The 27,165-nt window shown below is 38.9% G+C and overlaps 2 protein-coding genes across 3 annotated transcripts; both read left to right on the plus strand.

The window, feature by feature from the left end:
• The first annotated feature begins 3,307 nt into the window (after nt 1–3,307).
• On the plus strand, nt 3,308–15,554 carry LOC145562583 (dual specificity protein kinase YAK1 homolog). 2 transcript variants are annotated; one of them, XM_081622901.1, is made up of 18 exons: nt 3,308–4,020; nt 4,370–4,569; nt 6,813–6,966; nt 7,047–7,156; nt 7,236–7,305; nt 7,384–7,466; nt 7,575–7,653; nt 7,728–7,768; nt 8,082–8,204; nt 8,977–9,127; nt 10,268–10,382; nt 10,482–10,564; nt 10,671–10,745; nt 12,062–12,145; nt 12,308–13,128; nt 13,961–14,119; nt 14,829–15,103; nt 15,218–15,554. In XM_081622901.1, the coding sequence occupies exons 1-18, from the start codon at nt 3,850–3,852 to the stop codon at nt 15,241–15,243; spliced, it is 2,820 nt and encodes a 939-aa protein (XP_081479027.1). In that variant the 5' UTR covers nt 3,308–3,849; the 3' UTR covers nt 15,244–15,554. The 2 variants fall into 2 exon arrangements, with proteins under 2 accessions (XP_081479027.1, XP_081479026.1); XM_081622900.1 differs by having other exon boundaries at nt 15,288–15,554.
• A 5,628-nt stretch (nt 15,555–21,182) lies between these two features.
• On the plus strand, nt 21,183–26,945 carry LOC145564193 (uncharacterized). Its single transcript, XM_081624520.1, has 2 exons — nt 21,183–21,941; nt 25,689–26,945. The coding sequence occupies exons 1-2, from the start codon at nt 21,376–21,378 to the stop codon at nt 26,323–26,325; spliced, it is 1,203 nt and encodes a 400-aa protein (XP_081480646.1). The 5' UTR covers nt 21,183–21,375; the 3' UTR covers nt 26,326–26,945.
• The last annotated feature ends 220 nt before the right edge of the window (nt 26,946–27,165 follow it).

The raw sequence follows: 27,165 nt of genomic DNA on the forward strand, positions 1-27,165 counted from the left end.
CTTATCGGTGAGCTCCTGCATGGCCATCTCGAAGTGGATACGCTGAAGGGCAAGGTTCCCAGTGTTGGCGTCTTCAGCCTGTCGCAGCAGCTCCCAGCTTTCTCTCAGTTTCTCATTCTCTTTATCCTTCCAATATAGGAAGGCATTAAGCCTGAGAAAGAGCTGCAAGCGAACAATGATGAGTTAGTAAAAGCAAAATTGTGAAAAATATCCTAAGTGTAAAATTCAAAGCGTTAGAAACTACTAATAGTTACCTCGGTGCTGCAGTTAATCATAGGGCCGAGGAACCCTTCATTTATTCCCCTCAACTTATCACGCTGCGCCTAGGGAACAGCTCGGACCATGGCTTCTCTCATGGCCTTTCGGTCAGCTCCAGTAAGTGACTGGCCGGGCAGCTTCATGTGCATCTCCTCCGCAATATCTACACGCGGCCATGAATGGTGTTAAGTTGAGCAAAACGGGCTTATAAAAAAAACAAGAATGGTTGCAATACAACACAACTCTGACTTACCATCTGAGAAGCTTGGAGGAGAAGTGAATACAAATGGAGGAGGCGGCAGTGGCTCGTCACCCCCCTAGTTGATGCGGCTGGGTTGTTCTTAGCTGACTGACTGGCAGATGCCTGCCAATCAGATTTTCCTACTCTCTCAACATGCGAAGTCGAGGTGGGGCCGGTCAGTTTTGCTGGGGACGACTTACCCCCATCGTCTGCTTTCGCAGATTCATCATGGATCGACTCAGTTGTTGGATCCATGGACTTGGAGTCCTTGCTTGGTGACAGTCGGGGTGGCTCTCATTTGGACTGCTTAGGAGCAGTCAGCGACTTTGTCTTGGCCGCCGGGTCGGAAGGGGTCTTTGATGCACCCGTCTTCCTAGTCTTGGACGCCTGGCCATCCTTGGTAGCAGTGGACGACTGTTTTCGTTTTGCCCTGGGAGTAGGAGTGGCCAACTAAAAAAGATAAACAAAAAGTCAGTCTGAAATAAAATATGAAATAATGAATCAATGACCGTGCAAAAACAGGAAGGAGTCCCTTTCCAACATACAACTCGGACGAAAGGCGTCCGAGTGAAGAAGGAAAGGACCCCTCCCCTCAACATACCAGAACGGTAAAAAAAATGAAAAAGAAGAAAAGGTTACTAGCTTGAGTTAGTTGACCGTACCTCCTTGGTTTCCTCATACAGTCTCTACCGAGCCTTGTATTGAGCCAAGTCCAGCTCGGACATGTCAACCTCTCCCTTTTGCTCTTTTTCCATCATGGAGAAGGCTTTTTCTACACAAGGAAAGAAGAAAAAGAGTTAGAAAAATTTTCAATAAAAAGCTAGCATGCGAACGATGAAAGTTTCAAGGCCCCAACTTAGGGAATGTTCCGGTAAGGCCGCATGCCGACATAAATATCGGGTCCCGAAGCCAGCCGGCCAAAGGAATCCAGTTCTTTGGCACGACCACCATCTTGCCGCCCCTTTGTACCTTCTTGACACCAAAGTAGTCAAGTTGGTGCGCATGGCTAGGGTGGACGGGTGGTTTGTATGGTTTGTGCTGCCCCCGGCCAAGCTGGATCGACTTATCATTAAACTGATTCACCCATAAGTTAAATTCAACGTCCTTTGTCTTGATGCGGTAGAATCGGTTCTTCCAGTCTCGCCATTTTGTCATGCGGTCCATCACCACCAAATAATCTTTAGTGGTGCTAAGGATGAACTAGCCGTCCGCATGCTTCTCCAGGTGAGTCATGGAGTGCATCTCACAAAACACTGGAAAATCAGGCATGAAGCCCTTCCGAATGCATGTCACCAAGTAGCCGAAAATATTCAACCAGCTGTTCGGCATCAGTTGGAAGAGAGCAATGTTATATTCGTCCAGGACGGTGCGGACGAAGGGATAGAGGGGGAAGCGAAGTCCTACATCAAAAGCAGCGTGATAGACGCTGAAGGACCTTTGGCGCGACCGCTCTTCTTCCCAGGCAACCACAGACAGAGAGCGCTTGGGCGCTTTTAGCTTAAAGCCCTCTCCAAATTGGAGGAATTCCCTATACTCCTCCAGCCCATCATGAAGGTAGCCCAAGGCCGTGCTACCAACCGTACAGGCGTACGGGTCCTTAAAGTTGTCAATATTGGCGACGGGCTCCTTTATCGCCGCCTCATTCTCCGCCTCCTCTTCATTAGGGTGAGGGGCGACCCCAAACTCGGAGGACAATACATTGTCCAGTTTAGCGGCCTCGGCCGAGCTACTGCTCCTGGAGCCCTGGCCGCCTACTCAGAAAAATGCTCTATCTCTGTATACTCGGACACATCAGGATGAGTAGAAAATCAGAGTAGGTGGCCCGTGGTGTACGAGTCACCCCCTTTGAGGGGAAAATGTTAGGGGCAAAAATTACCCAACACGTGGACCAATCCCCTGGTGACCACGTGGCCCAATCAGAAGGCGACACGTGTCACTATAGGAAGAAGCCACATATGCAAACCTAATTAAGAGCACCTGAATAATGAGAGAAAAAGGGCCTCCTTACATTAAGAGGCTTAAATCCCAAGAAAGCTGCAAAACGACGCTTCCTAAGGACACGTGTCCCTACGTGATTGCGCCGCCAATCAGAAAACGTCATTCTAGGGTACAAACCCTAAAAAGCTCAGATTCCTTCCCCTATAAATACCCCAATCATTTATGATGGGAGGGGTGGATTAAGGCAGCATTTAATATAGAGCACAAAACAGCTCCAACTTCTCTCTACTTTCTCTCTCTACCCTTTCCGATTTCAGATTACTAACTTAATCGTTGGAGGCGAATATTCCGTCACCGTAATATTCATGTTTTGCAGGTGTCCGAGTCTACTTGTCAGAAGAACGCGACCAGACTCCGAGGAAATCACAAAATCACCTGAAACACAAACCATTGTGAAAAAAAGTCACCTCAAATTCTTTCAATCAAATCCTTGGTCCAAAGCCCATGAAAATTCTAATAGCGTCGTAGTGCACCCAAAACTTATCATTAAATGCACCTATACATGTAATAATGTAATCCAAAGTTGTTAATTGGTTACTCTACAAGACTAAAGCAATAGAAATACTTCTTCCTTAGCACCATTCTAGAAATAGCCATTTTACGCAAGTCCTCTAATAAAATAGCATGAAAACTCAATAATTATTTTATTATTAATCTTAATTTTAACCAAATGGATAATTCATGTCAACGAGCTTTATTTTTCACCCACCTTAAATAATTACTTGTACTAGTATAATTTTTAATTTTCCAAAATTCAACTCTACCTTTCGTACCCGTAAAATAGAATACATTTATACAATAAAGAAAAAGTCATAAAAATGGACCGGGTTCATTATACGGAAGATGCTCCGCCGATGACCGTATAATCAAAACTCCAGTCACCCAAATTTTTAATCAATTTTGGCACCAATACGGTGGTCGACTCTATCAATTTCAACCCAATTTCCCCCAAATTTTCAATCTTCCTCAATTTTTCAATCAAATCAAACCAAATTATCTCTTCTTCTTGTAATTGATCTTCATCAAGTTTCACACTTCACTAATTCGGATCCTCAATTTACACCCGGATTCAATCGTTTATCGATCCGAACCCTAATTAAGGTTCAATTTTGATCAATTTATCTGCAATCGGATGGTTACAAGATGAGGCATTAGCTCTAATTTCAATAATTTGAAGAAATTGAATCAGTTTTCGAGGTTTTTGAATGAGGATGGGATTGCAGTCTTCTGGGTGAATTAGTGTGCGGTTTTGATTGGAATTGTTGATTGATTGGTGGAGGAGAGAGAAAGAGACGAGGATGATTGAATTTCGCAATTAGACTTTTTGTGAAGAAGATTAATCAGTGGTCTCTATGGATGGAGGCAACCGTAGAGGTGGCGGCGAGCTTTTGAATGAGTTGCCGTCGTCTTCGCCATCGTTTGCTTCGGGGTTTTGCCCCCGTCAGCTGGCGTTTCGTCCCTATATATTTTCCCAGGAAACGAGTAACAAGTCTAAAGCTTTGAGGGTTGTGGTTAGAAGACCTGTAAGTTTCTCAATTAATGTCTTGATTCATTCTTTTGAGATGTTAGTTATTATGTTAATGATTGGAATGTTCAAGTCAATGATTATAATATTTAGCACCTATGATTTTATGAATAAATTGCTTAATTTTGGTTGAAATTGAAATGTTGAAGTGTCATACCAATGTAGTGTACATGTGTCGATTATTTGACATGGGTACTTGAGGTGAAATAGAGTCTCGGAGTAATGTTGTTTAGCAATATTTTAGATGAGTGGGCATTGTAAGTAGTTGATTGGCCTTTGAAATTGATGGTTGAATGAGTAGCATGCTAATGTGTGTGTATGGTATGTGTTATTTTTTTGGTTTGTAGTTGGTGGCAAAACTTACAAAGCACATAGTTGAAACCTATCAAGAATGCAATCCCGACTTCAAGTATACAGATGAACTGAACCTTAAGAGGTTTTTAACAAGTCCATCTGATGGAGTGTTCAATGATGGCCATGATAATGCAAATTCGGATCTTATTCTTTCAGTAAATTATGTCTTGGTCAATTCTCATACACAACGAAGGTGTGATTTCTTATACTTATTTTACTATAAGTCTATATAAACCCCCCCTCCTCCCCCCTTCCCTCCAGAAAAAAAAAAAAAAAAAAAAAAAAAACTCCCGGGCCCAATGGAGAATATACTAAGAATTAATGTTGTGCCAAAGTGCTTAAATGTAGTAGCTTTGTTAGAATTTACTAAGAATGTTGATGTAATTTATCAAGAAGTTTTAATCGCAATCCAATGTGAAATATTCAGACATTGATTTAAATGTCGTAGCTTTGTTAAAATTGAGGGTGTAGACTGTAGAATTGAAAGTGGTGGTAAATTGGTAATTGATACAGATTTTCATACATTAAAAGCGGATTCATAAGTGAATCTTCTATGACTTAAGTCAAGTGCACTCAGTTCCCAATAGATGGGACTTTTAGTGAGGCGCTTACTTACACTGGCCCCCCTTTCCAATACAAGGCTTATGCAAGTCCCTCTTGCAATAGATTTTGAGAGTGAAGAGTCTTTGTAGGGGAGAAGACTGTTAATTTTGGACGATGGCTAGCTTTAAAACTTCTGACCGAAACCTCTCATTTATTGGACACTACAACGATGCATTTATAATGCAGACTAAGAAAGAGTTAGGGCTTATACCAAGAAGGGTTTAAGTTTGATGATGAAGATGAGCCTTTTTAGGGTAAAGATCATTATTTGGACAAAGGCTTGCTTTTGGAACTTTAATTTGATAATGATTGATTTATATAGTGTGCAAATATGGAATGAGAATGAGTTAGGACTTATAATCAAGAATGCATTGTGGAGTTTTATGTCTTTAAGATATGTGGACATAGGCCTTTTAAGTATGATGCCAGTGAAGAGGGTGATCGATTTTGTATCAATTAGTTAGTTTGATGGATGTGCAATGGATTTGATTGCTTTGAAAAAGAATACAATGTGTTGGTTGATTTGTACAAATGAATGCAATGGTCTATTCATATTCCTTAGGCATACCAAGCTCCTAATTCTTGAAACATCCAATTTTTGTAAATTCCATCCTCCTCTTAAAGAGTATTCTACATAAATCCTCTTTATAATGTTCCCACCTCCAAAAGATTTTATTTACAAGGAGGTTGTACAAAATTCCTTCCCTAGTACGTACAACTAGACAACTTTTATGCCAAAACCTTCCCCATTAGCAGTTTAGCACACCTTATTGCTTTTTGCAGCACTCTAGAAATGCACTACGCCCGTGCTGGGAACAAAAAATGCATTTTTGGTACTTCATCTTGAGAATCCGTCTCAACCATCATCTTCTGATCTTCATTGGCTCAAAATACTTTGCATACATGTGAGAGCCCATTTTGGAGTCCGTTTGGCCCACCAAACAGCCCATTATAATATTAGTGTCTAATGGGTGTTCATAGAAGACAAATCCAATTTAAAGCTCTTTAGGAGAAGCACTGTTCCTGGCAAGTGGCAACCATGAGCACCTACTAAGCAATGATGCTGTCCACATGTCCAACGACCCACAACGCCTCCTGTGGTGTAGGAGACGCCTTGTGACATGCGTCACCTTTCATCCTTCTATAAGAGAATCTCCTTTTCCAAGACCAATTGTATATTATTTGAAAAATCGCAAACCACGGTATTGCTTTTTCCGAGAATTTATGAATCATTTTAAAGATTCTCCTGTCTAGGAAAGTATTCGTTTTAAAACTGTATCTTTTCCAACTAATTTTAGTGGTGGTATTAAATTATCTATAAAAGACAACAAATGTGATAATTGCTAGCAACCTTTGTGGAGTCACAGGTCACACTATGGCATATGAATATACATAAAATATTATGGAAATACAATGGGAGGATGCAGGCTTGCAAAATTTTCTGCTATAAATATTACTGTGGAGGATGACAATAATTGTAGAAAAGGCCAAACCAATAACAAAAAAAAAAAAAAGCTTTTGAGGATAGGTAGTTTGCATTACCGGTCCATTGACTCTATATAACTAATTTTCGTGTGTTATCTGGATTTTTGAGTGTTTGGATTTACTTATGGCTTTTATTTAGCTATTTAGCCTCTGTTTGATTCATTAGATGGGAGTTAAATAAGTATTAGGTGCATGTTTTGTGCTGGTATCTCTTAAGGTATGCTTTTGTTGATGTAAGTGGTCTATTTTCCTTATTTATCTCTGTTGTCTAGGGGTCATAATAGACAAGAATATCATGCTGCAATTTACAAGTGCTGGTAATTTAGATTTATTATTTTATCTTAACAGATACATTGTGAAAGATATTCTTGGACATGGGACATTTGGACAGGTTGCCAAATGTTGGGTGCCTGATACTAACAGTTTTGTGGCAGTCAAAATCATAAAAAACCAGCCAGCTTACTATCAACAGGCCTGGGTTGAAGTCTCAATCTTGACTACGGTACCTAAGCTGCTAATTTTTCCCGCCGTGAAATTATTATCACTGGACCTGAATAACTTTTCCTTCTGCCCCCTTTGCAGTTAAATAAGAAGCTTGATCCTGAGGATAAGCATCATATTGTTCGCATTCATGATTACTTTGTATTCCAGCGGCATCTGTGTATTTCTTTTGAATTACTAGACACAAATTTGTAAGTTTGGTCTGCCCGTGACTTTGCTATATAGCCGTTAAGACTTTATATGTGACTTGTATTGATACTTTTGTGGCAGATATGAGCTGATAAAACTTAATAATTTTAGAGGGCTATCGTTGAGCATAGTACAGCTCTTCTCAAAGCAGGTAGAACTTGTTGATATCTATAGTACTTGCTACAGCACCTTTAATATCCTTTGTATTGCTAAATATTGTATTTAATAGATTTTGCGTGGGTTGGGACTGATGAAAGATGCTGGTATTATCCATTGTGATCTTAAACCGGAGAACATTCTTCTGTGCACAAGGTAAGTTTTCTTCCTGTGAACACAAGGGATAGTGGGAACATGTTGATGGGAAAGGTGATTTTCTGGTCCTCTTCATAGCAAAGTATGACACTCTTATGATATTGACAGTATGAAACCAGCAGAAATTAAAATTATTGACTTTGGATCTGCCTGCATGGAGGATAAGACTGTCTACTCTTATATTCAGGTAAGTCTCTTCCCATTCACTAATTCACTTTCTCTATTGACGATTTTTACTTTAGTTTTTTACATTTCTTGCAGAGTCGTTACTACAGGTCTCCAGAAGTTCTTCTTGGCTATCAGTATCCTTTGTTACTTGCTTATTATGTCTTTCTTCCTTAGGTATAGTAATATTGATGATTTGTTAATTCTCACCCAACTTCCTGAATAAGGAAGATGATCGTTCCAGAATCATTCCAAATCAAAATTTTCAGTTATCTTGCTACTTATCTGCTTGTGTTTATTGCACAACCAGATTACCAGGGTACAAACACATATAGATAGAGCTGACCTGTTTCAGTTGCGATTCGATATATGGCTGTTCCTTGTCCAAATAAATTATGAATGATGCATTAAATGACATGCATAGTTGCATACCTTGACTGTGTTTTTAAGATATACTACCGCCATTGACATGTGGTCATTTGGATGCATTGTTGCTGAGTTGTTTCTAGGCCTCCCTTTATTTCCTGGAGCTTCAGAATTTGATCTTCTAAGAAGGATGATTCGCATACTCGGGTATGCTTCTCTTTTTTTCTAACGAGTCATTTTTGTACGTATAAATTAAGTGTTGGTGTGGTTCTTGTGCATGACTGCAGTTCTGGAATAACTATTATGATGCTAAATCGATGTCCTGTTTTGTAACAAATAATCTCATATTTTGTTAGTTCACTGAAAGCCGTTTATTATATCCTATGCTTTAAAGGCTTTTAATGGCTCAATACTGGCAATTCTTATACAACAAGAGCAACAACAACAACAAAGCCTTAGTCCCAAAATAAAATGTAAAATCCCCCCACTCAAAGTGAAAATGTTTCATTTATAATCCCAGATCCATTTCAAGTACATTTATAAATATAAGTAATATTACAGTTCAAATTTGTTTTAGGTACACTGTATATTCATCATGTAACCATCTCCAATTTTCATTTTCATTTTCATTGCTTTACAAGTCATGATCAATCACTACTCTTTTTTATTTCAAATCCACTATTAGTAGTAGTCCAGTGAAGGCAAGGACTCATGTGCATTTAATTTTAGCTAAATGTGCTCATTGTTTTCAACTGAAAGTGCTTTTTTTTTTTAGCTCATCAATATCATGTCCCCACACCTTTGAACTGAATTCTAAATCCCTATATGTGCGTGTATGTTTCTCTTTTTCTTAAATTAAAAGTACACTTGATGTTATCTTAGCTAGATACATCTTTTATTAGGCCAAAGAGAAGATCATTACGATATTTTCCTTAAATTTGATCTTTACTGAGTGTTATATGTATTTGATTTTTTGTAGGGGTCAACCCCCTGATTATCTACTAAAGGATGCAAAAAGCACGAACAAGTTCTTTAAGTTTGTTGGAAGTGTCGATCATGTAGATGCTGGACATGTTTCCATGGGAGGAAGAAGTGCTTATCAAGCATTATCTGAGGAAGAATATGAAGCAGTATGTGTTTGTACCCTTAATCTGAGATTGTTTATGAATAGAATAAAATTTGAATTTAATCATTGGTTGATGGCACTTCCTGTTAAAGAAAAAAATGGTTGATTAAGGATTGATATTTCCTGTTTAGGCTTTGCTTCTTTAAATACTACATTACCTATTATTTTGGATTTTTGGTATGCAATGACAAGTATGATTCCGACCAGGGTGTGCAACCTTTGTAAAACAGGAATGCCTGAAACAGAAGGCGATTGTGGCCTGAAGCTAATAGGCTAGGACCTTAAAACACTGGCAACACCTTTTCCTCTTAAAGCCATTGTTTTCTAGTTTTCTTCTTTCTATCCACCGAATTTTAGATTCTTTTTAGCTTTTCATGCTTTCTACAGGTGTTTCTTTTAGAGACATTGAGAGAAGGGCCATATAGGATACATTAACTAATTGTAGCAGAAACCCTGGAGTAATGAAGATATTTCTGAAGCAAATAGGATACATTGACAAATTGTCAATTTGTCATCACATTTCTGTCCCTTGGTTATTACTCCCTCTGTCCCAATTTACTTGTAACATTTTAACTGGACACCCTTGCTGATGCACATGTTTGGCCGTTGATATCTTTTATTATATATTTATATAAGTTATAAAAAGTTTATATTAAGAAACTATACATTAAAATAGACCCAACAACATCTTACATGATTACATTGACTTTCATGTAATAGTTAAAAAAGATGGTCAAGGGGAGATGTGTGAATAGTGCAAAAAGTCAAACCGTTGCGAGTAATTTGGGACAGAGGGAGTAGCTTAATTAAAATCTGCAAGCCCTAGATAGTGGGGTTCCAAACACTTAGGGGAGCACCTCGAGGAAATCCAAATAGTTGGAGATTTTGTCTCTTATTCTTATAGAACACGGGTAGCTATTGCAGATTGGGTTAGATTCCAATCCAAATAGAAGCTTTTCAAAATAATTATCAAACTTGTCACTACTTTGAGATACTTTGAGAAAAGCATAGTTTCTCAAAGTAGTGACAAGTTTTATGTTTTAAAATATGGCGCTATATGATACTATGATTGGTCCTTCTATTAAATAACTATCAGATTTACTGTTTCCTGTCTTCATGCAAGTATTCTGTAAATTTGTGACAGAGGGAGAAGAAGAAACCTGTGATTGGAAAAGAATATTTTAATTATATGAATCTTGAAGGAATTGTTGCGGCCTATCCTTACAAGAAAAATTTACCCGAAGAAGACATAATCAAAGGTCTGTACCATGTTTGAATTCTTTTTAATATGCTTCCTGTATGATAATTTTGTCAAGTCATGCTTAATTTTTGGTATATTTTACCATTGACTTTTGCAGAGAGGCAAGTACGGTTGGCTCTTATTGATTTTCTAAGGGGGCTTGTGGAGTTTGATCCTGCAAAGCGATGGTCTCCATTTCAGGTTTATTAATTTTCTGTCATAGCTGCAACTTTGTGTTTTTAATCCTTAGTAATTTGATGTAGTATGATATGGATGACTAATTTAGATGATGGGCATTTGAATGCAGGCTTTGAAACATCCTTTTGTGACTGGAGAGCCATTCACAAGCCCTTATATACCTGTTTCTGAGACTCCTCGTGTGGTGAGCAGTTTTGCACACCCATATTCTTTTTAAATAATTTTACTGTGGAAATTTGAAGCTTTTAAAATTCTATCGTTGAACTCTGTTTGTATTTGTAATAAGTTGTTTTTCAAAGTGTTGGGTTTACTTTACTTCTTCCACAGGAACACTTGGAATATAATTTCAATTATACTAGCAACTTTTTTTTCACTACTGTCCTTGTTGTCTTTCAGGCGGTACATCCTTTTATGTTGAATTGAATGGACTATGCTGAAATTGCACTTTATTTATTTGTTGAGTGACAAATGATTAAACCCATTGACTACAATATATTAAGAAAATAAAACTCTAGAGCAACACTACAACGGATATCATGATCCTTTGTATAAGGAAGAACTTAACAGAGAATAACAAACCCTCAAAACTTTGAATCTTTGGGAAGAACTATACGTGGAACATGGTATTTTTTCTATATTGGGTGTAGTAACTTTCTATTTAGATGGCTATTTAGTTAGCATGGCTATGTTTAGTTTTATAAGTTTGGAGATTGCAATACATGTATGAGAGTATGGAATTAAGTTATGAACAACGATGAGCTCTGAGTCATTCCTTCATAATTGATTATTCTGATATGTGCTCAGGGAATGTGTTTATTTACTGAGACTTTGGCATCCCTCTGATCCTATCAAGCCAAATGCATTAATTATAATATCAAAAACATGTATGCACTTGGTCAGTAAAGTTACTGGTACATCAATGTGGCTTTATCAATTCAGAATCCTTGAATTGTCACTTGTAAAATACCATGTGAAGAACCAATAAGACATATGGCTGGTTCCTCTACTTTGTAAAGAAACACATTCTAGTGATATTTCTTTATGGTCTTCCTTAAGCTTTTGTTGTAGTCTTTTAATAAGATTATTTGTTAATTTTAAAAGTGCTGATTTGCAAAGGAGCTTCAGCCTTCAAATAGAGTGGGACTGAGGAAAAAGATTGTAAAGAGGAATAATTTCCAAGCAGCAAGTTTTGTGATTTACCAATATGAATTTATGCTGATATTGGGATTCATTGAACTAATAAGTCTGTTTTGAGACACGGTCTCTGAAATATTATCTTTATTTTTTTTCCTAATTGCAAGTACATATCAATTTCTTTAGTTGCAAGCTTCTTGTTTCCATATGTGGATGCTTTGCCATTGTAATTAGTTCAATGGTTAGTGTCATTCTATCTTTCAAAGTCTTCTGTTTTCTTCTTGTTATCCTCTGTTTGTCCCTTCTTCTTTGTCAAAGTTTCTAAAACTTTTTTTTTTCCTTTTTCTGTGATTCCGTATTGGGAAGCCGGTTAGCCCAGTTTCACAAAACTTCAAGGTGGACCATCATCCTGGGGGAGGGCACTGGTTTGCAGCCGGTCTCTCTCCACATGTAAGCTTGCAGGCTCTTTAGATGCTTCTTTTTCATTCCCTAGGCTATTGTACTAAATGTGCTATGGCCCACTGCCTCCATGCTTCACTTTTTAAGTGTGGGCTTCGAGGGAGTATCCTGTTGTCACATCTCTGTGACTGACTTTTGATATCATTTATGCAGGTTTCTGGTCGTACTGTATCAATGCATGCTTCTCCACACATTCAGATGCAACCGTATGCACAAAGCAGTAGTTATGGTAGCTTAGGAAGCCATAATAGTTATAATGATGGTAACATGCTTGGAAGTAGCTACGGGAGCTATGGGGATAATTTTAATACATTTACATACTTTTCACCCGGTTGCCAATCTACAATGAATGTTCATACTCAAGGTGGTAAGGCAATGGTCGGAAATAGCCCTGATACAAGGTGGAAAATTTATCACCGGCCACAAGGCCCACATGGACTTGGTGTTAGTCCATCTGCAGGAAATTTTGCACCATTCCCGCTTGGAATTAGTCCTTCACAGTTTACTCCGCCAAGCAGTTTCACTCAGAATTCTGGCTCACCTGGACATTATAGTGCGGCATCTCCAGCAAGGGGAAATTGTCAAGGGTCTCCTCTCGGAAAAGGTATTGCTGTTAGCAATTTTAACAGGAGAAAAAGTTGGGGACATTCTGGAAATATGCAGTCTCAAGAAGGTACATCCTCTGCGCATTGTCAAGGACAATTGAGTGGAGGTCTTTGCTTCAGTCAAGGTGAGGGCAACACACAGTCACAGGTACCTGGTGGTCCACTGCATATACCTATAAACTCTAACATGTCAAGTTGGAAGCCGCCATCTGGTAGTAGTAATATCAGTACTGATAACTCTTTTTCCCACATGCCAATTTCTGGTTCGCATGGTTCAAGCCTTCAATTTTCACAAGTTAAAAGGCCTGTGGATGAAAAGCTTGATGTAACATCATTGCCTGATCCTGGCGATTGGGATCCAAACTATAGGTATGTAAATAGTACCTCCCTTGGCCATGAAAACTTGGACTCCTTTTGTTGTTTCTAGATGATCTACAGTTTTACTCACCGGATATTTTTGAATCACAAACATTTTTGTAGTTTATTTCATTTTCATAAACAAATTGTTTTTTCTTAGAATACTCTGTCATGGTCTTATGGATTTACTTTTGTGTTCTTAGGATTTTATCTTTATTTATTTATCTTATATTACTTCAAAATATCACTCTATGAAAGGGAACATAACATAAGACTTCAGTTGCTGATCACTTCAAGTTGTATCAGTCAGCATGGATACTAGTCAATCATGCTTTATTACTTCATGCATTCTATTGGAAGTCGAACTCACAATAAGATGCCAAATCCTCACTTGAGCTTACCAGCTTAAACCCAACCCACTAAAAGATAAATATCTTCCATTTGAAAAGTTGGGGATTGGCTCATAATCTGCCCCAGTCTATGTTATTGCTGGAGTAATTAGATTAGGCTCAAGTTGATGCCAGCAGTCAACAAGCTGTGCTACTCAACATCCACACAGCTTTTATATTTGTGAGGTTGAACAAGAAAAATGTTCTTGCAGGATTTTCTCTCAAAAGAATACTTTGATATAGAAGATGCCAATGGTTGTTGGATTTTTGTGAACTTGTTATGCCTCTGTTTGGACAGAGGATATGTGAAATAAGTTTTGTGCTTTCTTTTTTTTTTTTTTTTTTTTCTTTCTGTTATTCAAGGTGGAAGACTAAAATGGAAAAAATATCTGTCATTGTGTTTCTAATTTTGAAAGCCTATGCGTTTTTGTAAGCTTGCCGTTTTTCTTTTTCAGTGATGAATTACTGCTGCAAGAGGATAGTTCTGATGTGAGCAGCATCACTTCCGAGTTTGGTAAAGTGGTGAACATAGATCAAGCTACGGCATCATCACAAACTTTAGGTCTTGGAACATACAGCCATGATTCAAATGCAGTTTCTAATGCAATGTGGAGGTAATTAATGTACTAGCTGAGTTATTTTATTCTGTTTCATCTGTCGTTTGTAGGAGTTGAGGCATGAATGTAGATGATATCATTGGTTTTCTGTTTCCTTATGATTTTTGTTATTCATTTGTGTGTGGTCAATTTATTATCTAAATGGCTGTGCTGAGAATTGCCCTTAGAAAATGTATCCAAAGCATTCTGTAAGAGTTAAGATGTCCTATAGAAGATTTAATTGCCTGTATACTATTAGTAATTAGGTGAATTTCCAAGGGAAATGTAAATTTCCACATAACAAGGGAATAACTCACCAAGCCCCCCCCCCCAGGTGAGTTAATTCCTACAATACATAGGAAGTTATTTCCTAGGAAATACTAATTCCCATAATGTCAACCAAACACTTTTGCAAAATTTGTACCTACCTCCGTTACATATTAATTGCAACTTTGGGTAATATTTGTGAAAGATAAAATATTCCAAAGTTGCAACTAATATGTAACAGGGGTAGTATGCAATTAGCAAGGGAAATAACCTCCCATGGTATATGATGAACCAAACAAGCACTAAGTAATAGGAGTTGTGATTTCTGTTGGATTGATGTTGCCATGGTTATTCAACATGGGCATGAGTGTCGAGCTCAGTGTAGGGAAATTTGGATCCAGGGCCCAGAGGATGCTGGTTTGGTTACTGAATTTGTTTTAATGTTTGTGATTTGATCCAGGCCCAGTGGACCTGTTCAAGCATTTTCAAAACTAGATATGAACAGCCCACCTGCTCACAATCTGCCTCTTGGGTATGGTCGTTCAATGTTAAGGGCACCACAATATATGTCACAGTTGTCACCGACCTCTCTAAGCCGTTTGGGACAGCCGCCTATTCAGCGTACAAATCATGGGAGATCATCTGTTACTTATGGGAATGATGGGATTAATACGAGGCCACATCACAATTCTTATAGCTATGATCCGGGATATCCACATAACAGCATGCCATGGGGTATGCACAAACTTGATCCTGATATTTCAAGCAGTTCTAAATTTGTCTTCCCGCATATGTGAAATAATTGTTTGCCTGTTCCTTCACTTTTGCTGTTTATTTCCTTTTTTGAAGGTCAACATTGGGGGGGAAGAAGATAGATACAATACTGTTCTTTTTGATAGCCCTTGCCCTTGTTTGGTAGGTCGCAGAACAAACCATCCAATCAATATTCCACCATCACAAGGAAGAAAAGACATTGGAAGGATATGATGAGATTCATGACCTTGCAACTGCCCACAATTCACTTCCATTATATTCCATGGAGCTCGCAAGAAAGCTCCACTTTACATGCTTCCTTTGTGAGCTTGTGCTGTAGAATTTCCCATCCTGAACGTGCTCATTCATTGTCTTGGGCTATTATCTGTTTCATTTATTCGAATTTTGGAAGTAAATCTTCTGGTTTGCTTTAGTGGTGTTCCTTCTATTGTTTTCTCTTATGCAATGTGCATCATTTTGAGTGAAGGAAAAGTAATTACAAAAGTCTCCCCACAAGTCTCAAAATATGTTTTTTTTTTTTTTTTTTTTTTTTTTTTTTTGGACAAAGATCACTAACAAAACAAACAAAAACAACAATAAAACTAAAAGGACCAACAAAGGAAGCGGCGTTCACAAGCACCAACTGCCAACCAATGCGCAGGAGCAACCCCCTTTCGAGGCACCTTACAAAGCTGACAGGTCAAAATTCGGGAAAGAAGCTCTTGAATTTTCCGTAATAACCAGAAACACGAGATATCAGAGGACCTAGAGAACCGAAACAAGGAAACCAAAGGAGCATAGCCTGTGTAAATGAGAATACGAAGGTCTCTACGTAAGGCCGACCGAAGGCCCCATAAGCAGGCCTGCAACTCCGCCTGAAGAGCATTATGAACTCGGCAAGCACGCGCTCCACCCCCGAGGACTCTACTGAAGCGACCTCCCGAATAATACAGCCAGCGCCTGCCGATTATCACGACATAGCCAGACTCCGTCAAAAACTAAACAATGATCCAAGCGATCTGTAGAATCTCCTTGCAAACACAAAGGAACCACCTCTTGGATCAGGCAAGGAAGAGGTCTTGCCAAAGGAAGTAAGATGATGGTGGAGCTCTTGTGCCTGAACAGCTCTAGCTGTCCATTCCCGAGAGAAATGATGAAATAAGGAGGGAGACCAAACTGCTTGCCTAAAAACGCAACCATTCCGAATAATCCAGACTGTCCATAGGAAAGAAACGAAGGATGTCAGACCTACCAAATCCTTGGACTCCTTGAAGAACGAGACCACAGACACTACCCAGTCGACAAATGGTGCAGACTCCGACAAGGTACCATTCAGAGAGGAGAAAGCCGAATCCCAAAGGGAGCTAATAATAAAGGGACAATCTCTGAACAAGTGGGAAGTCGTCTCAAGACTCGTACGGCAAAATGGGCAAACCGGATCCACCGGAAGACCCTTGGAAGCTAAAGTCGCCAATAGAGGAAGGGCATTATGAAGCAGCTTCCAACAAAACACCTTGAATCGAGGGAGGAGGGGAAGACCCTGGAAGGATTTCCACCACTAATCTGGAACTGGAGTGCTGACAACCGAAACGACGGATTGTCGAACCAAAAGAGAGTAGGCCGACTTGGTAGAAAAGCGACCATCCCTAGAAAACTTCCAGTATACAAAATCATCCATAGCTCAATGTGGCCTTTCAAGAGCTAGAATGCTCTGGGCCAACTGAGTGTCAAAAGAGCTGATGAATCTTAGAAGTGTCCCATGCGCCAGAACGCGGAATAATAAGACAAGAAACGTGAGTCGGAACATCCGACTCAGAAACTGACGGTCTGACAGTCAAACCTTCGAGAACCCACTCATCATCAAGGTTTCTAACTTAGGAACCTGAACCAACTTTCCAAGCTAGGCCCTTTGCCAAAGCATCCTGCCTTCCATCAAGCCTCGGCACCCTCAAGAGGTCCTAGAAAAATCAACTGAACCAAGCGAGTGGAGGGAAGGGTACTTGGCCCGAAAAATCCAGGAGATAAGTAGCCGGGGATGTTGAAAAAGGTGCCAACGCTGACGGGCAAGCAAAGCCTGATTAACCAAAGCTGAACTACGGAGACCCAGCCCTCCTAAACCTTTCGGTAGGTGCAGAAGCGAGGCTGAACGAAACGCCATACCCTTCGAGGAGGAAGAAGACCTCCACCAGAACCTGGTCAACAAGTTATCAATGTAGCTGCAGATCGAAGCCGACACCTTGAAGACGGACAAGACATGATTAAACGAGGCTACCAACACTGAGTTAATAATGACCAACTTTGCCGCTGTTGAGAGATGGAGCGAAGCGAATCGAGCCAAACAATCAGAAACCTTATCAATAAGAAACCGAAAAGCCGAAACTTTGCTACGGCCCAAATCCACTGGCAGACCTAAATATGAATCGAGAGCTGGCTGATGCTTAAGCTTCAAACACGTCGCCAAATAGTCCTTATAATCTTAAGGTATATTAGGACTAAATTTAACGAAAGATTTTTGAAGGTTGATCATCTGACCGAACGCATCACAGAAGTGCTGAACGACCTGTAAAAGGTTATCACAAGCATCTGGAGAAACCTGAAAAAATAACAGGGAATCATCCGCAAAGAACAAGTGCAAGATAGAAGGGGCACCCCGCGAAATACGGATACCCTGAATACGAGAAGTACCCTCCGCGTGTCGTAACATGGCTGAGAACACCTCCATGCATAGGACAAACATATACGAAGAGAAAGGATCACCCTGCCGTAGACCACACTGAGGTTGAAAAGTGGGTGAAGGCCTGCCATTCACCAAAACATGATAAGAAACCGTCGACACACACTGATGAATAATGTGAATCCAATAGGCTGGAAACCCAAAGGCCTGTAAAGTTCTCAGAAGAAAGGTCCAGTTGACCCGATCATAGGCCTTATTCATATCAAGCTTAAGAGCTGCATAAAACCTTTTCCGAGCCTTAGAAGCATTCATAAATGACAGAATATGTTGAACATATCTAACTGTTGTCAAACGAGCCAAGCAGGTGAAGGCATCCGTTTCTCATCAATTGTATGGTCATGCTGAGGCTAACTTGACGGTACTCTCAATATGTTAGCTATCAGTGGTCCATCATCAGTTGACCATAGAACACGCTATTCGGCTTTGTCCCAGGATTCCAGCATCTCCCGGCTTTACATCACTTTGGATATCCGGGGAGCTCAAAATCTAAATGTAGAAGATTGGTTCCTTCAATAATTTTTGGCCGTTCTGATTGAAATACATGCATATTAAATTGACATAGATGCTGCATTGCTTTACGTCTCCTCACCACCGAGCTCTAACTTTTAGGACTTCGAAATTGGCTGGACTTGTGTTTTCTATATTAATTAATATTGATATAGAGGAGATTTGACGCAATGCTAGAAGCATAATATTGTTTGTTCTGTTTGTGTGAAAATTTTGGAAAGCATAGCAACTTGTATGATGGGTAGCAAGACAAACCTAACCGATTCATTTACTTCTTGCTGGCATGTAGTAAGGCAAACTTTTGAAATGAAATTGATATCAACTACTTTGTGCATGATTATAGACTATCAGGCTAAGTAGTGGTCGGAAAATAGATGTCAACTTCTTTGTGCTTGTCGGTTGAATTTTGACCATTAACAGTAATGAGAAAAAAAATATCAGTGAAAAATTCTAAAGCAGGATATAATCTTATTACAACCCTTTTTTTTGGTGAAATATTACGACCATTTGTGATGCATATTTTATAGCAATTATTAAATAGAAGTACAAAATGATGATTCATGCTATTTGATACTTCGTACTTCGTATATTGCAAGAATGAGTGAGTTCATGTTTTCCATTTTAGACAACAATAATGAAAATCAAACTAGTTGTTTATTCTTTGGCCCTATCATTTGATTTCAACTTTCAAGTACTGTAAATAGAATTATTTCAAGTTTGGATACCCAAATTAAAATTGAAATATTGTATATTTAAAAGAAATTTAATTTTATTTTTTTAATGATATCCAAGGTATCGTAATTGAAGTAGTTTGTCTTGCATAAATATTTAGAAATTTTGACATTTGCTACCACTAAAAACACCATGTTTCACATTTGCTACCACCTAAATCAGATTTTGATAAACGGATTCCGTTAAGTTAAATTAAAAAAAAAAAAACACTCAAAAAAAACCAGCCATTCTTAAAAAGCCCAGCCCCTCCCGTCAGCCACCCTCCCCCGTCGGCGCCCAAAGATGCGGCCGGCGCCAACAGCTCCAACGTAATCGACCCCTTTTCCTTCCCTCACCCAAAAACCAGCACCCCTAACCCTAAACCACCAACCTAAAACCACCCTAAACGAGTTTTAGGGTTTTGCTTATGGTGGTTTTGGGGTGGTGGTTTAGGGTTAGGGGTGGTCGAAATGGGTAGGGGAAGGGGAGGGGGGTCGATTCCGGTGAAGGGAACAGGGAGGGGGGCCGATTCCATTGCGAAATCATCTTCTCCGAGCAATTCCAGCTCTTGTCTGAGCAATTTCGACCTCCGAAGGGTAGGGGAAGGGGACCCCGATCGTCGGCAGAGGGAGGGGAATGCCGAAAAGGGTAGAGGAAGGGGATGCCGACATGGGGAGGGGGGATGGGTGGTTGACAGGGAGGGGCTGGAAGATGAGGTGGGGATGGATGGTGGTTGGAAGATTGCAGTGAGGTGGCTGGGGATGGAAGGGTGGCTAGAAGGTGGCTGGGGATGGAATGGTGGCTAGAAGGTCGCTGAACGGTGGAGTGGACCCCACTGACGGAAATGGTAACAGAATAAGGCATGTGATAGTGCTTTTTAACAAACTCTGATTTAGGTGTTAGTAAAGTAAAAAAAAATAAAAAATTTAATGGGTAGCAAATATGAAACATGGTGTTTTTAGTGGTAGGAAATGTCAAAATTTCCTAAATATTTGTGGTGTAAAACTTACAAATATTGTGTTACCATGTGTTCTAGAGCACCATAAATTTCTATCTGATCTAAAAAAATTAATATCATAATCAGACTTAGGGGTGCTTATTTTGCGAGCTGAGCTTGAAATATGGTTAGCTTGGCTTGTGTTCGTTTAAGTTTCTACGAATTCGAAATTTTATTTGTCAAGCTTAGAGCTTTGACTAAGCATTAAGGCGAGCCGAACTCGAACTATTTACGAACAACATTGATTTATTATTATTCTTAGTTTACTTGTCTTCTTTATTTTTCATTATTAAATTTTTAATTTTGTAATAAGCTTTCATTTTTATTATTATTATTATGATAATAAAAATACTAACTATGACAAATACATTTATGTTTATATACATATATTTTTTTTATATGCAAAGAGTAGTAAAGTTTATACACGAACTTTTCAAGCCGAGCTTCAGCTCGTTAAGGTTTCGAGCTGTGCCACCACGAATCAAACTTTGACTGAGCCGAGCTCTAACTGTTCACAAATAGGCTAGGCTCATTACCAGCTTGTGTTGTGCCCACCTTAACTTTCTCTACCATCACAACTCTCACCATCCCCGACCAAACCTTTTTTCTACTCTAATCATCAATTAGTAAGATCACCCAATCTTGAACTCAACATTCGCTCTTATCGTTACATTCTCACAAGCCCAACCCCTTTCCATACCCGACTTGCATCCTTGTTCATCAAATAGATGGAAGCTAATCTTATGATCCACAATCAAAACACTTAAACCGTGACAAAACAATTTTTGAACCATTTCTCAGTCCAGCGCATTTTATATGTGGCTAGACACACCGTGTGACTGGAATTATTTATGTAAGGGTTACTCGGTCGATCATGAGTTACTTGGTTAGGGGTTACTTATTAAGGGATTACTTATTCGATCACGGGTTACTTGGTCAATCAGGGATTACTAATAAGTAATTCCGATCGATAAAGAGTTACTCAGTCAACGATGGCTCAATCTAAGTAACCTCGGCCATACGATGTGACCAGCCACATACATATAAAATTTTGTGTTCTGACGGGTTACGCGATCAATCAGGGTTACTAGACTCCGACAAAAAACAATTTTTGAATACGGAGGATTACAATTGTTGAATTTACGAGAGTAGTAAGGGAAAAGAAAGTCGTTTCTTCTCCAATTCAAAAGTCTTAATTTCCTGCAAATCCTCTCACTCCCATGGTAGTAGTAGCTAGATCCCAACTTCCCCCAATTTTCTCGCCATACTTTCAGACTCAGTCGTAAGAGAGAGAAAGAGAAAATCATGGACGAAGCGAAAGCGTTGGCGCAACGCCAACAACAACAAATAATGTTACAGCAACAACAGCAGCAACAACTTTACCTTCTTCAGCATTTCCAGCAACAACAACATCAACAACACCAGCAACAACACCAGCAACAAAATCAACACCCGCAACATCAACAACAGCATCAACACCAGCAACAACAACAACAACAACAACAACGGCATCAACAACAAGCTGCCATGGCACGGTTTCCGTCGAACATCGATGCGCATTTGAGGCCTCTTGGAGGGAATCGTCCATTAGGTCTAAATCAATTGCAATCGCAAAATCAAAACCCTAACCCTAATTCGAATTCTATGCATCCTATTCATCAGCAGGGAAACCCTAGCTCTAGTCCCCAATCTCAGCAACAGCATTTGCAGCAGAAGATGAATAGGGTTTCACCTCAGTCGCAACAGCAGCAATCTGTTCCTCCTCTTGCTGGGAATCAAGCTGAGCTTCAGATGGCGTATCAGGATGCTTGGCGCGTTTGTCATCCCGATTTCAAGCGGCCTTTCGCGTCGCTCGAAGATGCTTGTGAAAGGTTTTTCCACTCTTTCTCAACATTTTACTGTTTTTTTCATTTATGATGTTTTCTTGAGTAATGTTATGATGTTAAATTAAAGTCGTTTGTTAATTTCCTTGATAAAGTTGATTAATTTAAGAACAAGAAGCTGAAGAATTTGGTTATTGGAAACAATTATGCTTTCATTTAGTTTGCCTTATTCTCAATTTGGCATTGTGAAGAACTTATCTGATAAGTATTCTAGTTTGGTCCTAATGACATCGGGTTCGAATGCGTGTAAAAAGGTGAAAGTTGCGTGATTTATTCCAAAGATGTAGTATTACAATAGTGAAAATAGAAATTCGGTTTGTTAATTTCCTTGATAAAGTTGATTAATTTAAGAACAAGAAGCTGAAGAATTTGGTTATTGGAAACAATTATGTCCTTAAATTACCCAATTCTCAATTTGGCATCGTGAAGAACTTATCTGTTTAGTATTCTAGTTTGGTCCTGATGACATTTGATTTTGAATGCGTGTAAAAAGGTGAAAGTTGTGTGATTTATTCCGAAGATGTAGTATTACAATAGTGAAAATAGAAATTAGTAAAATACTTGAGGAAGAAACTTGACTAGGGTGTAATTACCAAGGATACTTAGGTAGCCTTCCACATTTGGACTCATTTTTCATTTTATTTTGTTTGTGTGTGTAAGTGAGGGGGACTTTGGAAATTTCCAACTAGTATAAGATGAAATTTAAGGAACCTAATATGAAGAGTTTATTTGTGGCTTTGTTATGTAATGTACTGGAAGCCTGGAAGGCTGGAACCTTGCTTTTGTGGGAGGTCTTTGTCAGTAAATCGGTCTTTGTGTTAGTTTTCAGGCTTAGAATCTTTCTGGCTAGCCATTTCTAGGCATTTTTCTTCCATTTTTGCGGGGGTACAGTTATATTCTTTGAAATGGGGTAGTTTGGGTTTGCCTAGGATGAGCAGTTGCTAGGGAGTTAAATGAGGTCTGATTTATGGGTATGAGAAAGTCTCGATCTGGTGATTGTCATGTCTTGGAATTAGCTACTACAGAGAATATGGCTCTCATAAGCTTAACGATGCATATATTGAACAACTTTCCACCTCCAGCTTGAGCTTAAATCCTGGAAGAAAGATAGCCTCTATACCACACTGAACTCTTTTGTAAGAGGATTAAATGGTTCGTTGAAATCTGTGAGGGTTGATTTTAGGTGTTTGGCGTCCATGGAAGTAACAAGGAGAGGAATTCAATGCACAATGTTGAGATAAAGAGGCTTAAGAAGTACCATGTTGTTGATGATCAGTGAGAATTACCTCTTGAAATGAGAACAAGCTTTATTTCCATGTGAAGAAAGGGAATTTGGAATTAGTTCTGATGTTGTATTGCAGTTTTTCAGCAGTAAATATGGAAGAAGTTAGTAGGATTGCAACAATGAGTTTGTGTGCTCAACGTTTGTTTCATGGTAAGATGGGTGGGGTAGTTTGTCCCTTAGGATTCTGACTCTTTGAAGCTTATAGGGGAGTTTCCTACCTTGTAAGTTATTCTTGCATATTTCCCTTGTTTAGAGATTTCTATGAGCCGACTCTATGGAGGGATAATTCTTGAGGTTTTAGGTTGCATTTAGAAGGGATCTTCACTCTATGGAGTATTCTTGGAAAGCTGCATTCAAGTCTTTAGTTGGTGTTTCAATATTAGTGTTTTAGAATGGCATATGGTGTAGTGACTGGTGATCTACCCTTGAAGGGTCAGTTCTGAGACTAGATCTCAATTGCGTCTTAAGGATGTTTTTGATGAGGTGATAGCTTAAAATGGTACTCAAAGGCATCAGAACTTTTCTTTTTATATGCTTTGTATTAAAATTACTTGAAAAAAGATTTGAGTATCAAAGTTATAGAAGCTAATTGCTGATTGAGCTTTTTTTTTTAGTTCGGTAGTGAGGGGAGTAATGAGATTTTTAGACTAGATGATTTGGAAGTTGTTTTGTGTTTATTCTCCAAGGAGATTTACATTTTGATTTCTTAGCTAATGTCATTTGAAGATAGAGGCTCCTCTACTCCTTTTTCTTCCCTTTTCTCCTCTCCAGTAGGTGCATGGGCAGCATTTAAGGAAAAAAAGTAAGGCATTTTAATTTTGCAAGTCATTTTAGCTTTTGTGAAGAGAAAGTTCTCTTTTATCCTTAACTGTCTTGATGGCATCTATTCTTAGCCTTATATGAGATTGGGGGTACAATTGTCTTGTTGCACTTGGAAACAGATATTTGATGGTTTTTTCAGGGTTGAATTTGCATTTGTCAAGTGTTTCTTTTCCTTTTTCTTGGAGGGATCGGAAGGTTGTAGTTTTTTCAGAATCAAGTGTGATCAAGACTTTATGTCAATTTGTAAATGTTTCATGATAGCTTGAGATCTTGATATATTTGGTTATTACCCTTGCAACATCATCCCCCCTCCACACACACACTGACTGTCTTAAGCTATGAGTGAGCACTTTCATTTTTCCTTCTGTATTGGCTTATCATATTTGTAAGTGTCCTCTTCAATTTTCTCCATATCTTTTATTGAGCTGCCCCTTGTCACTTGGCATGTTCAGATGTTCTACCTAACCTGACTTATGTTGGCAATTGTTCCAGTAGTAAGCTTGGATATGGAGGGATTTTTGTTAGCTTTAAGTAGTTTTGGCACAAGAATATTACATTTTCTGATGATTTAAACGGGTTCCCTAATATTTTTTTTGAATGATTCCAGCATGTGTCTGTATGATGTCGAAGCTGATTTGTGAAACCAAAAGCGCCATATCCTCTTATTTTAGATTGCATATTTATTGTGGAATGTATTTAATATCCCTGAAATGTTAGAACCCTACCTGGTCAAGATCCACTATTGATTCTTGTTTGTTGATATGGTATTATATTGGCTTTGATTGGCTTTTGTCACAGCTAATATTTGTATCTGGTATTAGATTAGTGGAATGAAATGGTGGAATTTTTTTGTTAGCTTATTGTCTTATCTTGAAGTTGATACACATGTAGCTGTGATTATGTCTTGATAATTCTGTCAGAGTTCATCTTCTCTTGGAAAATTGACTTCCAGAATTGCATCACGTCCTCTGCTAATCTTACATGATTTACCTAGAGCTCATTAATTGTGGAGTGGTGTCCAATGTATTTTGAGGGGGATCCAACTGGACATGGGGAATACCTTTTGTGCTTCCAAATTAAATTCGCTACAATATTTTCTCTTGGTGACTATCACTACTGACCAAACTCGCCAAAGCTATTAGCTATAGGTTATGAGTCAACACCCAGGGTACTAGCCACTAGGCCCACTACTTGTACCCAGCATGGTTATTAACTTATTACAGTTTAATAATTTTATTGGCTTGAAGTCGATATACCTGTAAAATAAATCTAGAAATATAAGGTATGAGTTTAGCATTATAATTATCAGTCATTTCAGGCGGAGAAGTATTACATTGCTAGTTCTGATTTCCAAAACGATAATGTTATCTCTGTTCTCTTTTTTTTTTTTTTTTTTTTTTTGAAGCCAATCTAATTTCTATTGATAATGTATGGTTTCGGATGTGAGGATGTTGCATCTTTTTATTGGTGTGTGGATAAATAATAACATGAAAAGGAATTCAGCTGTATGCTCTATTTTGACGTGGTCTTTTACTGACTTCTCATGCATCCTTTTCTCTCAATTTGCTCAAGTTCTGCGTGAAGTCCTACAACTATCTAAATGCTCTGCTCAATTTTTTATAATACAGGCTGCTACCATACCATGTTGTGGCAGATTATGAAGCAGAAGAAGATGATAGGATTCTTGATTCTGATACTACTGGGCAAATACTCTCGCGCTCCCAACAGTGGGACCACAATATTGCTGCTAAAGTAGCTGAGTTCACATCAACTTTTGAGAAACAGGCACTGGCCTTTAATATTATAACTCGAAAGCGGGCCTTGGGGGAATTTCGCTCCGAGGAGAGATTGATGATTGAGCAGGCTCTGTTACAAGAAGAGAAACGCGCTATTATGGAAGTACGAGCAGAAATGGAGTCAAGAGCTGGTCGGGAGGTTCAGGAAGCTAAGATGCGGATGGCAGCCATGCAAGCTGAGCAAGCTCGAGCTGAATCACAGGCTCATGCTGAATTGATGGCTCGAGCTCCAATCAGAGTTAATGCTCTTGGATCACAAGGAAATGGTGCATCTATGAATCATGAACTAACTGATCAAGAGCAAGGGGTTATCCCTGATGAGATGATCAACGGGTGGGGCAATAATGCACAGAGGGGGGAGAGAGAACCTTCTGATGATTTTTTGAACGATGAAGAGGCAGAAAATGGAGACACAGGAATGCAAGAAGAGTGGCGTGAAAGTGGGGAGTTTGATCTAAATTCTAGATAATATATAAGCTGTGGGTTCTGGTGATTCTGAGAGCTGAAATATATATATTATATACCCTGTCTTGAGCATAAGCTCTCTTGGATTACAAGCATTAGCTCCAAAATCTGTTATGCAGGCTGTTACTTGAGCATCACTTGGAATTCTGAGTTTCCGTCTAGCTGAGTCACTCGGGGATAGGGACTAGTGTAACAACAGCCTAGATGTTTAATTAATTGGTTTTGAGTTACCTTATTTTCTGACATACCCATGTATAAAATCAGTCCCTAGGAATTGAATGGTTGAGTTGAAGGAGGGTTGGGAATGGGGATACCCCTTTCCTTCCAGCTTTTAGATTCTTAAATGAGTAAGATATCTTGCATGTGAAATTGTTCATGATCTGCTGAAATTTATTGAACCTCCAAATTGAGGGAGAGCATGGATGGGGCCTACGAGATCGATACGAAAATTTAACTTTTTTTTTGCCTTTAGGTTATATCTGTGTTATTAGTTACTCCGTAGTCCGTATAACTGTAAAAACTTTGTTCCAGTTTTTGTGCTTTCTACATTTTAAGTTTTTATGTACTACGTATCTGATATCCAAAGTTAAAACTCAAGCACCAATTAGTATAAATTGAGCTGAAACAGTTGGACCTATCATGGTCTTGACTTGTCTGGGAAATATTTGAGCATGGCTTAGATTCTGCTTGCAAGCTGAGTCCAAGGGATAGTCAAGTTGGTTAGAACCCTAGCTTTGAATGCTGATATCTTAATACTTAGGTTACAATAATAAAATCTTTATGAAGTTAGCCTTCCCTCAGGTTAGAAAATATTCCCTTTGTTTATCAAAGTTTGTTTCACTTT

This window comes from Chenopodium album, chromosome 10 (genome assembly GCF_948465745.1).
Source record: "Chenopodium album chromosome 10, dcCheAlbu1.1, whole genome shotgun sequence".
In the NCBI taxonomy this organism is placed as follows: domain Eukaryota; kingdom Viridiplantae; phylum Streptophyta; class Magnoliopsida; order Caryophyllales; family Amaranthaceae; genus Chenopodium; species Chenopodium album.

What these genes read in the sequence shown, in the direction of transcription:
- LOC145564193 (XM_081624520.1), top strand. Translation starts at nt 21,376, where the DNA reads ATGGACGAAGCGAAAGCGTTGGCGCAACGCCAACAACAACAAATAATG. An exon ending in CTCGAAGATGCTTGTGAAAG is followed by an intron (nt 21,942 to 25,688) that starts GTTTTTCCACTC and finishes TTTATAATACAG; the next exon opens with GCTGCTACCATACCATGTTG.
- LOC145562583 (XM_081622900.1), top strand. Translation starts at nt 3,850, where the DNA reads ATGGATGGAGGCAACCGTAGAGGTGGCGGCGAGCTTTTGAATGAGTTG. An exon ending in GGGTTGTGGTTAGAAGACCT is followed by an intron (nt 4,021 to 4,369) that starts GTAAGTTTCTCA and finishes TTTGGTTTGTAG; the next exon opens with TTGGTGGCAAAACTTACAAA. An exon ending in GAATTACTAGACACAAATTT is followed by an intron (nt 7,157 to 7,235) that starts GTAAGTTTGGTC and finishes CTTTTGTGGCAG; the next exon opens with ATATGAGCTGATAAAACTTA.